The sequence below is a fragment of the Biomphalaria glabrata genome, chromosome 12, assembly GCF_947242115.1.
Source record: "Biomphalaria glabrata chromosome 12, xgBioGlab47.1, whole genome shotgun sequence".
Classification (NCBI taxonomy): Eukaryota; Metazoa; Mollusca; class Gastropoda; family Planorbidae; genus Biomphalaria; species Biomphalaria glabrata.
In genome coordinates, this window is record NC_074722.1 from 454,215 (window position 1) to 466,731 (window position 12,517).

Here is a 12,517-nt window from a genome sequence, read left to right on the forward strand (position 1 = left end):
ATTACACTATAAAGTCTAAACGAGTAAAAAAAAAAAATTAAAAAAAGTAAAGGTCCCCATTTCAGACCTTTGCGATCTATAGGACAGATGATGTGAATGTCAACGAGGGTGACATGCGTCCAGTCAACAAACCGTCTTTGCTTTCCCCAACTAATTTTAGGTACCCATTAGATCTGATGTGGACTTAAGGGCGTCCGAAAAATACGGAAATTCAAAATCCAAGTCTTTACGTGGATACGAACCCGATACCCCAGGGAATCCTAGCGGTTAACCACTTTCCCACCATGACCCCGGTTACAATACAAACTCTATTTGATAACTTAGGTTATCGGCTCCTAAATGGCAAATGCTCTCAGTAATGTGTGTTACTCTCGCTTTGTTTCAGCTACAGCTTTGGAAGAAATGCAGAACTAAATACATATCGAAATCCGAGGCTACTAGACATCTTCAAGAGAGAAATTGCCATTGGACTGGACCTAATGAAAAAATATAAATGCGTCAGAAGGCTTCGTTTGACAGAGGCGGCTTCTTCTTTAGACGGGGGAATCAAGGGCATGAGTGACGCCTTTGTAGCAGGTTTCTCGTACGTTGGACTGTCTCTACTTTTATGCTCTCTATTTGGTTGGTTCTAGGTTTTTATCGCCTACCGGAAACGTGTTTATTGGCCAAATTAGGGTTCTCAAAATTGATTCGGATCTTTCGAGTTCTAATTTAATTTTAAAGGGATCCACCAAGCTGATGAATGGAAGTTTCAAACAAGTAAGAGCGTAAGAACGAGGCGCGGTGGCTGAGCGGTAAAGTGCTTGGCTTCCGAACCGAGGTCACGGATTCGAATCCTGGTGAAGACTGAGATTTTTAACGGGATCTGTGTGTGCCTCTGAGTCCACCCAGCTCTAATGGGTACCTGGCATAAGTTGGGGAAAGTAAAGGCGCTTGATCCTTGTGCTGGCCACATGACGCCCTCGTTAACCGTAGGCCACAGAAACAGATGAGCTTTACATCATCTGCCCTAAAGATCGCAAAGTCTGAAAGGGGGGTACTTTTTAGCTGATGACTATATCTATGAGGTTCCAGTGGTCCCATGACGCTTTAGTAAACTACTGCCTAGAAATTAGTTAATAAGATAATGGATCTCATTCACCAATCGTAAACCAGCAACATTTAGCCACGTGACAATATTGATAAAACAATGAAAATAACGTATCACGTGACAGCCTTTATGGATTGCGTAATTTGTATAGAAGAGATAGAGAACCACGTGGCGAAATGTTGTTTGTTTACGATTGTTGAGTGAGGTCTATTGCTGGAAAGTTAGTTTAGGAGAAAGGATGCAATTTTCGCAGACATATTTATACATTGGTCAGTCAAAGAGATCTTCCTATCTTGCAAATTATAAAATACAGACTTTACTTGAAAAAAAAGAAGACGATTAAGTCCTACGCGTTTTCCTAGGTCAATCTTGTCAGGCTTGTTAATCAATGACTTAAATGCTGTCAGGTCATTGGTTTGTAAGGGGCGTGGTGGCTGAGGGGTAGAACGTTTGGCTTATGAACTTGGGCGTCTCGTGTTCAAACCTCGGTGAAGGCTGGACTTTTTAAAGTTTGGGATTTCTAGGACGCCCCTGAATCACCCAACTCTAATGGGTACATGGTGTGCAGTCGCTGAATGAACTCTTTATGTTGTGTCTGTTCTATTTATGTGTATTTTTCTGTTGTGTTGTCTTTATATGAGAAAAGAGTCCTTGTAATCACAACCAAATTTCCGTAAGGATCAATAAAGCAGTCTTAGTCTTAAATTTGATGAGAAAATAAAAAGGTCGCTGTCTGGCCTTATGACACTCTTGTTTAGCGTCAGCCGTAGAAACAGATGACCTCTACACCTTCTGCCCTATAGTACGGTTTGAATGGAGTACTTTTTTTTTACAATTATACAGGTGGATGGACAAGTTAGGTCAATCAGCATTAGCTGGCATCACCAGGATCTACAGACATACCTTTTTTGGCTCATCTTATGGTGTCGTGGACGCTAAAACATTAATGCCAAACCCTGTATGTATTGGCTTATGTTTTCTATTACTTTAGGACGCGCCTCCAGAGAGAAAGTTTAAATACATTTAGCCCAAACCGTTTGCAGGTCGCCATGGATCAAACATTAATAAAACATGACCAAGTGTTAATCACATTTCAATAATACAGACCAAACTTAGAAATAATACAGATCAAACAGAAAAAGTACAGACCAAAAGAAGATCTTACACAGACCAAATGTAGAAATAATACAGACCTAACAGAAAAAAAAGTACAGACCAAAAGTAGATCTAACACAGACCAAATGTAGAAATAATACAGACCAAACAGAAAAAAAAGTACAGACCAAAAGTAGATCTAACACAGACCAAATGTAGAAATAATACAGACCAAACAGAAAAAAAAAGTACAGACCAAAAGTAGACAGAACTTGGAATAAACATAGTTTAAAAGATAACAAGCATCTGCCAAATGTGGATGACATAAAGTAAAACAATGTCATATCTGGGTTGATGATAAAGATTTATAAGCTGAGAGTTCGTTATTAATTGAAACAAGCATCCGTTTGGTATGTTTAAACTTTTAACATTACATTAGATGATTTCACCATCTATTCGATATTGTGTTATTATAGAGGATGTGTTTTTGATTGTTGTATATAATATTAGACAAACACTATTACTCTACTGAAGTTCAGAACCTCCTTCCCTACGCTCATTCCTCATGAAGGCTCATGTGGACCCATCCAGAGCCACCTTTTCCCAGCTGCTTGTGTCGACTTCGAAGAGCCCCCACGTCAATGTACTAATGACCTAAATAGTGCCTATGTGCCAAATCACCAAAATAGTACCAATGTACTAATGACCTAAATAGTGCCTATGTGCCAAATCACCAAAATAGTACCAATGTACAAATGACCTAAATAGTGTCTATGTACCAAACGACCCGATGTGCGAATGACCTCAATAGTGCCGATGTCCCGAATGACCTAAATAGTGCCGATGTCCCGAATGACCTAAATAGTGCCGATGTCCCGAATGACCTAAATAGTGCCGATGTACCGAGGGACCTAAATAGTGCCGATGTACCGAATGACCTCAATAGTGTCGATGTACCGAATGACCTCAACAGTGCCGATGTAGTGAATGACCTCAATAGTGCCGATGTACCGAATGACCTAAATAGTGCCGATGTAGCGAATGACCTAAATAGTGTCGATGTCCCGAATGACCTAAATAGTGCCGATGTAGCGAATGACCTAAATAGTGCCGATGTACCGAATGACCTCAATAGTGTCGATGTCCCGAATGACCTCAATAGTGCCGATGTAGCGAATGACCTCAATAGTGCCGATGTACCGAATGACCTAAATAGTGCCGATGTAGCGAATGACCTAAATAGTGTCGATGTCCCGAATTACCTAAATAGTGCCGATGTACCGAATGACCTAAGTAGTGCCGATGTCCCGAATGACCTAAATAGTGCCGATGTACCGAATGACCTCAATAGTGCCGATGTACCGAATGACCTAAATAGTGCCGATGTCCCGAATGACCTCAATAGTGCCGATGTACCGAATGACCTCAATAGTGCTGATGTACCGAATGACCTAAATAGTGCCGATGTCCCGAATGACCTAAATAGTGCCGATGTCCCGAATGACCTCAATAGTGCCGATGTACCGAATGACCTAAATAGTGCCGATGTACCGAATGACCTAAATAGTGCCGATGTCCCGAATGACCTAAATAGTGACGGTGTCCCGAATGACCTAAATAGTGCCGATGTCCCGAATGACCTAAATAGTGCCGATGTACCGAATGACCTAAATAGTGCCGATGTCCCGAATGACCTCAATAGTGCCGATGTACCGAATGACCTAAATAGTGCCGATGTCCCGAATGACCTAAATAGTGCCGATGTCCCGAATGACCTCAATAGTGCCGATGTCCCGAATGACCTAAATAGTGCCGATGTCCCGAATGACCTAAATAGTGCCGATGTACCGAATGACCTAAATAGTGCCGATGTCCCGAATGACCTCAATAGTGCCGATGTACCGAATGACCTAGCTAGTTTCAATATACCAACCTCCCTACATCTTAACAATCATAGCTCCCAAGCATTGACTTTTAGTAATAGTAAACATATAACGTTCGTGTTGATCTGTACAAACAACATGAGCAGACAATATGAGCAGACAACATGAGCAGACAACATGAGCAGACAACATGAGCAGACAACATGAGCAGACAACATGAGCAGACAACATGAGCAGACAATATGAGCAGACAACATGAGCAGACAACATGACAAACAACATGAGCAGACAACATGACAGACAACATGAGCAGACAACATGAGCAGACAACATGAGCAGACAACATGAGCAGACAATATGAGCAGACAACATGAGCAGACAACATGAGCAGACAATATGAGCAGACAACATGAGCAGACAACATGAGCAGACAACATGAGCAGACAACATGACAGACAACATGACAAACAACATGACAAACAACATGACAAACAACATGAGCAGACAACATGAGCAGACAACATGACAGACAACATGACAAACAACATGACAAACAACATGAGCAGACAACATGAGCAGACAACATGAGCAGACAACATGAGCAGACAACATGACAAACAACATGAGCAGACAACATGACAAACAACATGAGCAGACAACATGACAGACAACATGAGCAGACAGCATGAGCAGACAACATGACAGACAACATGACAAACAACATGAGCAGACAACATGAGCAGACAACATGAGCAGACAACATGAGCAGACAACATGACAGACAACATGACAAACAACATGAGCAGACAACATGAGCAGACAACATGAGCAGACAACATAACAAACAACATGAGCAGACAACATGAGCAGACAACATGAGCAGACAACATGACAGACAACATGAGCAGACAACATGACAGACAACATGAGCAGACAACATGACAGACAGTAGGCCCATTATCTTCTTACTCTTCGATTTCGTCCTAATTTTTCGTGTTGAAGATTAATTGATTAATAGTTGAAACATTAATCCTATATCTGACATGAACTGTGCCGTGGTTTCCAGATCAGGCAGTTCTCCGAATAGTTTTTCTTCTAAGTCTATATGAAGGTTTCTAGACCAGAGTCCCCGTTCGTGCCTCTCGATATAGTGTGCAGTTTTGAAGGCATTCTCTGGTGATGCTCCACAAAAAACAAGCTTCACTAGTCCCAACTTTTAGCTTCCGGGACATATGTTGTCTAAATGAAGGCTCTTGTGCACCGATTCAGAAACCCCTTTGGAGCGAACAACATCCTGGGGGGAATTACTCCCTTAGAGCACGTGAGAGGAAGCGAGCAGTGAGTTTTAAGGTTGCCTTGTCCCCGTACAAGGACAGCCTTTGTGTCGGCCATGAACCAGTCATCTCTCTATCTAAGCCTTGTCCCAATCGCCTTTCGTGCAGAACTCTGCATTCGTAAAGAATGTGGTCTATTGTTTCGTCGTCCTCCATGCAATGGCGACACCGTGTGTCGTAATTCTTCTTCCACCGTCCGAGGTAAGCACCAATTGGACAGTGTCCGACCTGGAACTGGGCCAGGACCGCCTGTTCCGTACGATTCAATTGCCACCATGCATCTCTTTTGTCTGGTCTACTCATTGCCCCGTGAAGCTCACGTCTCTTGTCCGAAGAATCCCAGCCATCGTACCAAAGCTCTTGTGCACAGACTTTATTTAAAAAGTCCTATAACCTACTATAATGATGATAAAAGCGTTCATTGAATAGAATACTCTACTGCACAAAGCTACATTTTATACATTAAAGGATTGAGACGATTTATTTTGTGTTCATTGTGTTCCTCATAAGAAATGTTCATACACGTGAAAGTCAAGTGACTTTAGGGATCTATAACTATCCTGCCATACGTTATTCTTTTGCAGGATTATTATTTATCTCTGCTGTTTAAGAGATTCGTCGAGGGCCCGGTGTTTACAGTTAATAGTCGACTTCCTAGGTCAATCAGGGCTTACGCAAACTGTGCTCGAGAGTAAGTTGTATACGTATATTCGTGTATAGTTGTGTAGGTGTTGTTTAGAGTAAGTCTAGTTGTGTAGGTGTTGTTTAGAGTAAGTCTAGTTTCTTGTATGTTTAGCAGAGCTCATCAGGATAGAATCATTAATATACTACATGTTTTCGTGACTTTTCAGGTGGTCACTATTTGAATGTTACAATAGTTTATTTTTTTAAAAGGCACTGCACTGAACAATATATCTGGTAAATTTATAACTTTACTAACAACAATATGCACCGCTAGGGATAGGTCCGCACTGTGCAGATGTTTACGTAGCTACTGCAGACTTGTTGCTGATTGGGTCATGGGGCGTAAATTATAAACCCTGACTATCTGACCCCAATATGCCTTAAGTCAGGGGGTTCTCAACCTGTGGGTCACGACCCCCTTGGAGGTCGATAGACGATTTGCCAGGGGTCGCGGAAGACCATCGAAAAAATGGATTGTTATTGTCTATTCTTCTGTTGCTGTATGTATGTGCGGGGGAGGGGGGGGGGTCGTGGCAGAGTGGGGGGTTGTAAAAAGGGGTCGCCCAGCCTAAAAGGTTTTTTTCGATGGTCTTCCGTGAATTAAAATGCTTCGAAAATAAGGGCATGCGCCGGCCGAGGCTCTATCGAAGTTGTAAGTGAACGGATGCTGCGAGGGTGGGGAGGGGCTGGCTGGAGCTTGTGACCTTTGACCACCGGGGTGGTAATTTGCATACGGGCGAAATGACTCTGGATCAGAAGAATGTTTTTTTGGACATTCCGATGGTCTAGAGGTTAGTTTCGTTTGGTGCGTTATCGCTGGGCGGTGGTGTCGAATCCGGAGTCACGGGTTCGAACCGCGGCCGGCGCATGCCATGCCCTTATTTTCGAAGCATTTCAATCTAGTGACCTAGTTCAGTTAGAGAGTATGATTTATCGTAGTACTGTTTTTTTTTTAAATATAGAAGTGAAGCTAGGTGCTGAATCAAATGAACCAGTGACCCTGGAATCAACATAGCGATAACGCGAACTTCACCTCTAGACCATCGGAATGTCCACAAAAAAAAAACATTCTTCTGGTCCAGAGTCATTCCGCCCGTATGCAAATTACCACCCCAGTGGTCAATGGTCACATGCCCAAGCTAGCTCCTCCCCCACCTCGCCACATCCGTTCATCAAGGACTTCAATAGAGCCGACACAGTCGTTAGGCATGTTAGGCAATGGGTTGCCTGAGCTAGCCAGGAAAACCAGTGACTTGGCTGAATTTAAGTCATTGGTTAATATGCATGACTAAATGCATGACGCGTAGGACGTAATCATCTTCTTTTTTGAAGTAACGTCTGTATCATATAAGATAAGGTAATATGTATTAGACAAACAATGGCTCTGTTTAATTGTGTATCTCTCATAATGACAAGTGGACAACATAAATACATTACATATAGAAGCCCCAGTGGATATTAGCAATTAAGCTGTGAATGTAAATATAGAAGTGAAGCTAGCGGTGCTGAAACAATGATGATACATACATATTAAACATAAATGAACTGTCGATTCCAGGGTCACTGGTTCGAGGCTTGGTCGGTGCAGTCCCTTATTTTAGTCGCATTTAAGTCACTACTTTCTCTCATTTAAAAACTTGGTCCCTGGTGGCTGCTGTTCATTTATGTTTAATATGTATGTATCATCCAGGGCCGGTCCTAGCAATTGCGGGGCCCTATGCGAAATTGATTGCGCGGGGCCTAGTCTAGGTGAGAAAAAGGATAGTAAGTGAAAATTAAGATTTTGTATTAGAAAATAAATTCGGCTTTGCATTTTATTCATTATTTTCTAAGTACTAAATTGCGATCAAGTTAACTTTACTTTACAAATTTTGCAACCTATGGCATATTTTTATGCCAGTGACTATAAAAGTAAATACGGCGTTGGAACTTCCGGTAATGGGGAAAACTTGTCCGATCATTACATTTTATTAAATGAAAGCTGACATTGCCTTTTTTTTTTATCGCGCGTAGGTCTGGCGTTTTCCATAATGAATGACACACACAAATAATAATTTTTGTCTATTTTTCATGAGATTTTTATGAGTTTTCAGGAGATTTTAATTAGTGCAGGACATTTCCAAAAGTTTTTCGTATATACCGGTATTTTGCAATTAATAATTACACATAGAATTAGCGCGGGGCCTATGAAAGCGCGGGGCCCACTGCGACCGCATAGGTTGCAGTGGCCTAAGACCGGCCCTGGTATCATCATACTGTTGTTTTTTTTTAAATACATGTTTTCTATTTATATATTTAAAATGTTTGTGTGTGTGTGTTTGTGTGTAGTTATGCTACCGGCTCCTTGGTGATATACTTAATGAACTTAAACGACAACGTGCAATATGTCAACCTGACCCAGTTCTCCCAGAAAGACGTGATGGCGTACATGTTTACAGCTCATGGGGGCGACCTCCAATCAAAGTAAGTGGACGCTGGTCAGGTGGGTTTCATCGCTTAGGTAGGGTATGATATTATGGTCCCGTATCCCCAGCCTGAACAGAGTAACACAAGAACCTAAAGGTAATAGCATGTAAAATACAAACATTGAATTAACAGTTATTCAACTGAACATTTAGTGAATAACAACAGTTGTCAACAGGAACAATATTTAATTATAATTAATTGTAATTTTTCAAACATATTTACATATACATCAATATCATTGAAGTTAGCATTTCATTAATAATTAGTCTAGTATCACACCAACAAGTTTCCGTAACACACCTTCACGCTCACACTCCATCTCGGCGCCCAACAGAACCTCAACTCCCAACACCTCAACAACAAGAGTTACTACACAACTCCAAGGGCGGAAAGACGACACATTCTCCCATAGCCCAAAGCCTAACACCCTGAAACGACAAGAAAACCTAGATCTAGCGATGCCGCTACAAGAAAGAACTTTTCAATAGCGACACCCGTCCCGAAAGATCAGCCTACTTAATACAACTATGTACTTACGTACCCTTACAAGGGGAAACAACAAAACTAGCTACACAGCTCACAAAAGAAGCTCTCTCTCTTTCTTGCGGGAACTAAGGGTGACGTAAACACACACACACACACACACAATATTCTAGACAACAAAACGCACCTAATATAAACTACTTCCTATACGCTAAAACACCCATATTAAATGCAAAGAAAACTTCACGCGCGCACGACAGACGCAAGCTTGAAGAGTTGACCATGAAACTAGGACAACAAAAGTAACTGAGGTAACAGAAGACACAACAAAAACAAAAGGGGGGGGGGTAGGAGTAATACTTTGAAGTAAAGTTGACATTCATGATATTCAGTGGGAAACATATTTAGCCATGTAAGTCTTATATTTCTCATTTCCTACGGACTCGAAGATGACTGTTATGTCCAATCCTCGCTTTAAAAAGCCGGCCTCATACGTGGGTAGGTTTGGTCAGTTGCAGATAGGCCTGCCTCTATACACACATGTATATTTTAGATATTTATGTACGCATTATACATATTAAGCAATTAGTTGATTAATTAGTGGTAATTAATTATTTTTATGCAGTAAAGGGAAATAAGTATTGCAGTATTAAGAGTTCCTTGCATAAGCTTTGTTTTTTTTTTTAAAGTAATTTTTTAAAACTCTTTCTCTCCTAATCGACGATACCATCGGTGATTTTGACCTCATTAAATTAAATTAATGTTTACGTTTTTAAACTTGACTTTGAATTATATAAAAAGAGCATGCATTTCCCTTTAATTCTATACCAAATACAACATTTTCTGATAACAAACAACAAAGCTATTGAAGCTCAATCATAACAGGGGTAGTGAAATAGTAATGAGCAAACTGAGGAATTCCTTCCAAACCGTGGAAAAATAATTACGGAGAGAAAGAGTTAAATTGTACTTTTCTTTTTCTTGCCTAAAGTATAACATGACAGTGTTGGCCTTGTCGGTTACTCATTTTCTTAAACGTGGACGGAGCTAGCTGAGCCGGTTAGAAAAATAAAATTTAGGCTGGTTCAGAGATAGTCTATAGACTAAGACTAAGACTGCTTTATTGATCCTTACGGAAATTTGTTGTGATTACAAGGACTCTTTTCTCATATAAAGACAACACAACAGAAAAATACACATAAATACAACAGACACAACATAAAGAGTTCATTCAGCGACTACACACAGGTATTTTGGTGCATTTCATGTTCCCTGATCAATGAGTGGCGGTGATAGAGTCTGACCGAGTGAGGTACGAACGAGTTTTTGTACCGCTCCGTTCTTGTTTTGATTGACAGCAGTCGCCCACTTCGCGACGACCTGGCGTAGTTCTGATGGAGCGGGTGGCCGTTGTCTTCCAAGATTATTTTGATTTTTCTTAGGCACGTTTGTTCAAAAAGTTCCTTTAAATGTGGTAATGTTGTGAGTGTAATTTTTGATGTTTTTTTTTTTAATGATGTTTTCTAGACGTCGCAACAGTTTAGATGAGGCGTTGCCTTGCCAACAAGTTATTAGTAGTCTGTTCAGGGGCGGACTGGCTGTCAAAATCGGCCCCGGCATTTCTATTCCATTCGGCCCCAAACTTGAATGTCATATAACATCCAACTCTAGTTCTACTTGTCCTAAAAATAAGTGTGTTAAGTTTGATAATGTATCGATAACTGAACGCATGCACACAGTAAACTCTATATCTTTATAAGAAATATAAACGTTATGTTGCTTGTTAATGGCTAAGTATGTAGGGGCCCTTCAAGGATGAAGCCTACTACGGGTGTTGGCTAGTAGCCTACATTATTTCGGAAAATGTGATAGATAAAATGAGCTTTATACTGTAAGAGTCTGTTAAAGTTGTTTTTTAAACACGACGCTCAGAGGGTCCTTTTTGCAACAAAATGCTGCTATAAACCTTTCAAAAATGTAATACTTTCTATAGTGACATTCGTGAGGCCCTTTAGGTGGCCTTACCGGCCCATTTAGGTACCGGCCCACCGGGCATTTGCCCGAATGCCCATATAGCCAGTCCGCCCCTGAGTCTGTTCTTACAACATAGTTTAAGATTTGTAACACTATTAGCTGCCACCCCACCTGTTTACAAGAAACGCGTTTTTTGTGTGTTAAGTATAAATGATGTCATACCTTTCAAGTATACTTCAGTGATTCTTAAATCCTTCCTCCTGAATCACTCTTTAATCATTCTTAATACGTTTGAATCAGTCTCATCTTCTTGAATCATTCCATCTGAATCATTCTTTAATCTCTTAGGAGAGTGATGTTAAACAATGAAGAGCTAGTGATGGAGGGAGATAATCTGCCTATCATGAAAGAAAGGAGACTCCGTGGAGAAGACATAGAGCTGTATCCCTTGAGCTACGCTTTCCTTATCGTCAACAGAGCAGATGTCCCAGCATGCCTCAACTATTTTAACGAAAACAATATCCGGTCCACGCGCAGGACTACCAGCAAACTGCAAACTAGGGAAGAAGCAGAGACTACTGATAGCCTCACTACAACTGCACCGCCGAATGCCACAGATTCCTCCATCAATGAGGCTCCGAACACTTCTTTTAACATGCAAGTGGGCACTACCAACTCCACCACTTCATTACAATTCCATTTTCCGGAAGCGTTCTCAGTTTTAAACAGTGACTATGAATTGGAAGAGCAGACTCCAACTCCAGGCAATACTTCCGTTTATTTACATCCGGGTTGTATTGTACTGTGCTGTTTGTATTGTTCTATTTCACATATTTTAATGACGTATTAATGTATGAATTATTTTTTTTATGGCTAATGTCGCAATATCTCCTGGAAGTGTTGTGACTCGAGGCTATTATAAGGGGCTTGTCACAGAGAACAAGTCACTAAGAAGGAAACATTCGATAAAATAAAAAAAAAAATACTTCCTTTTTTTTTGCCTTATTTTTTGCTGCCCCTGAAATGGGGAATACTTCTGATAGTTTTTGTGTGATATGTACGCCAGTCCATCCTGTAAAAGGTAGTTGAAAAATCGATTTTACAAATTTTTTTAGCTATCTAGCTAAATCTAACCACTACTTTTTGTCTTTCAAAGTTGTGGGCGAGTTTTAGGAGTGAATATTTACAAGTCAGTTCCATATTCAATGCTGTCATTAATGCTGTTGTCGACAAAGATAACGAAAGAAGCGTTGAGCTGTTTTATACTTAATATCATTACAGAGAGGGAGGGGGACTTTGGTGAAAAACAGCCGACAGGTGGCGGGACCGACTTTTTTGTTTACATTATCTCAATGTGAAATGCATTCAATGCTACAGTATCCCACAGAAGAGTGTGCCTTTCCCTTTTTACAAAGCTTACGGTAACTTTTCCGTTTCTCTGTCTTGTCTGTTTTGTCTATCGGGGTGGAATCTTTTAGGAGTTTAGTTCTTTGTTATTGATCCTTGTT

The 12,517-nt window shown here is 40.8% G+C and overlaps 1 protein-coding gene across 1 annotated transcript in view; it reads left to right on the forward strand.

The window, feature by feature from the left end:
* Positions 1-11,983, forward strand: part of LOC106074071 (heparanase-like) — a 31,737-nt gene extending 19,754 nt beyond the window's left edge. Inside the window, exons 7-11 of the mRNA XM_056005128.1 lie at positions 386-583; positions 1,934-2,048; positions 5,987-6,093; positions 8,415-8,549; positions 11,358-11,983. Coding sequence (XP_055861103.1) covers positions 386-583; positions 1,934-2,048; positions 5,987-6,093; positions 8,415-8,549; positions 11,358-11,859 — 1,057 coding nt within the window. The 3' untranslated portion in view covers positions 11,860-11,983. The remainder of the gene's footprint in view (positions 1-385; positions 584-1,933; positions 2,049-5,986; positions 6,094-8,414; positions 8,550-11,357) is intronic.
* Positions 11,984-12,517: the final 534 nt, after the last annotated feature.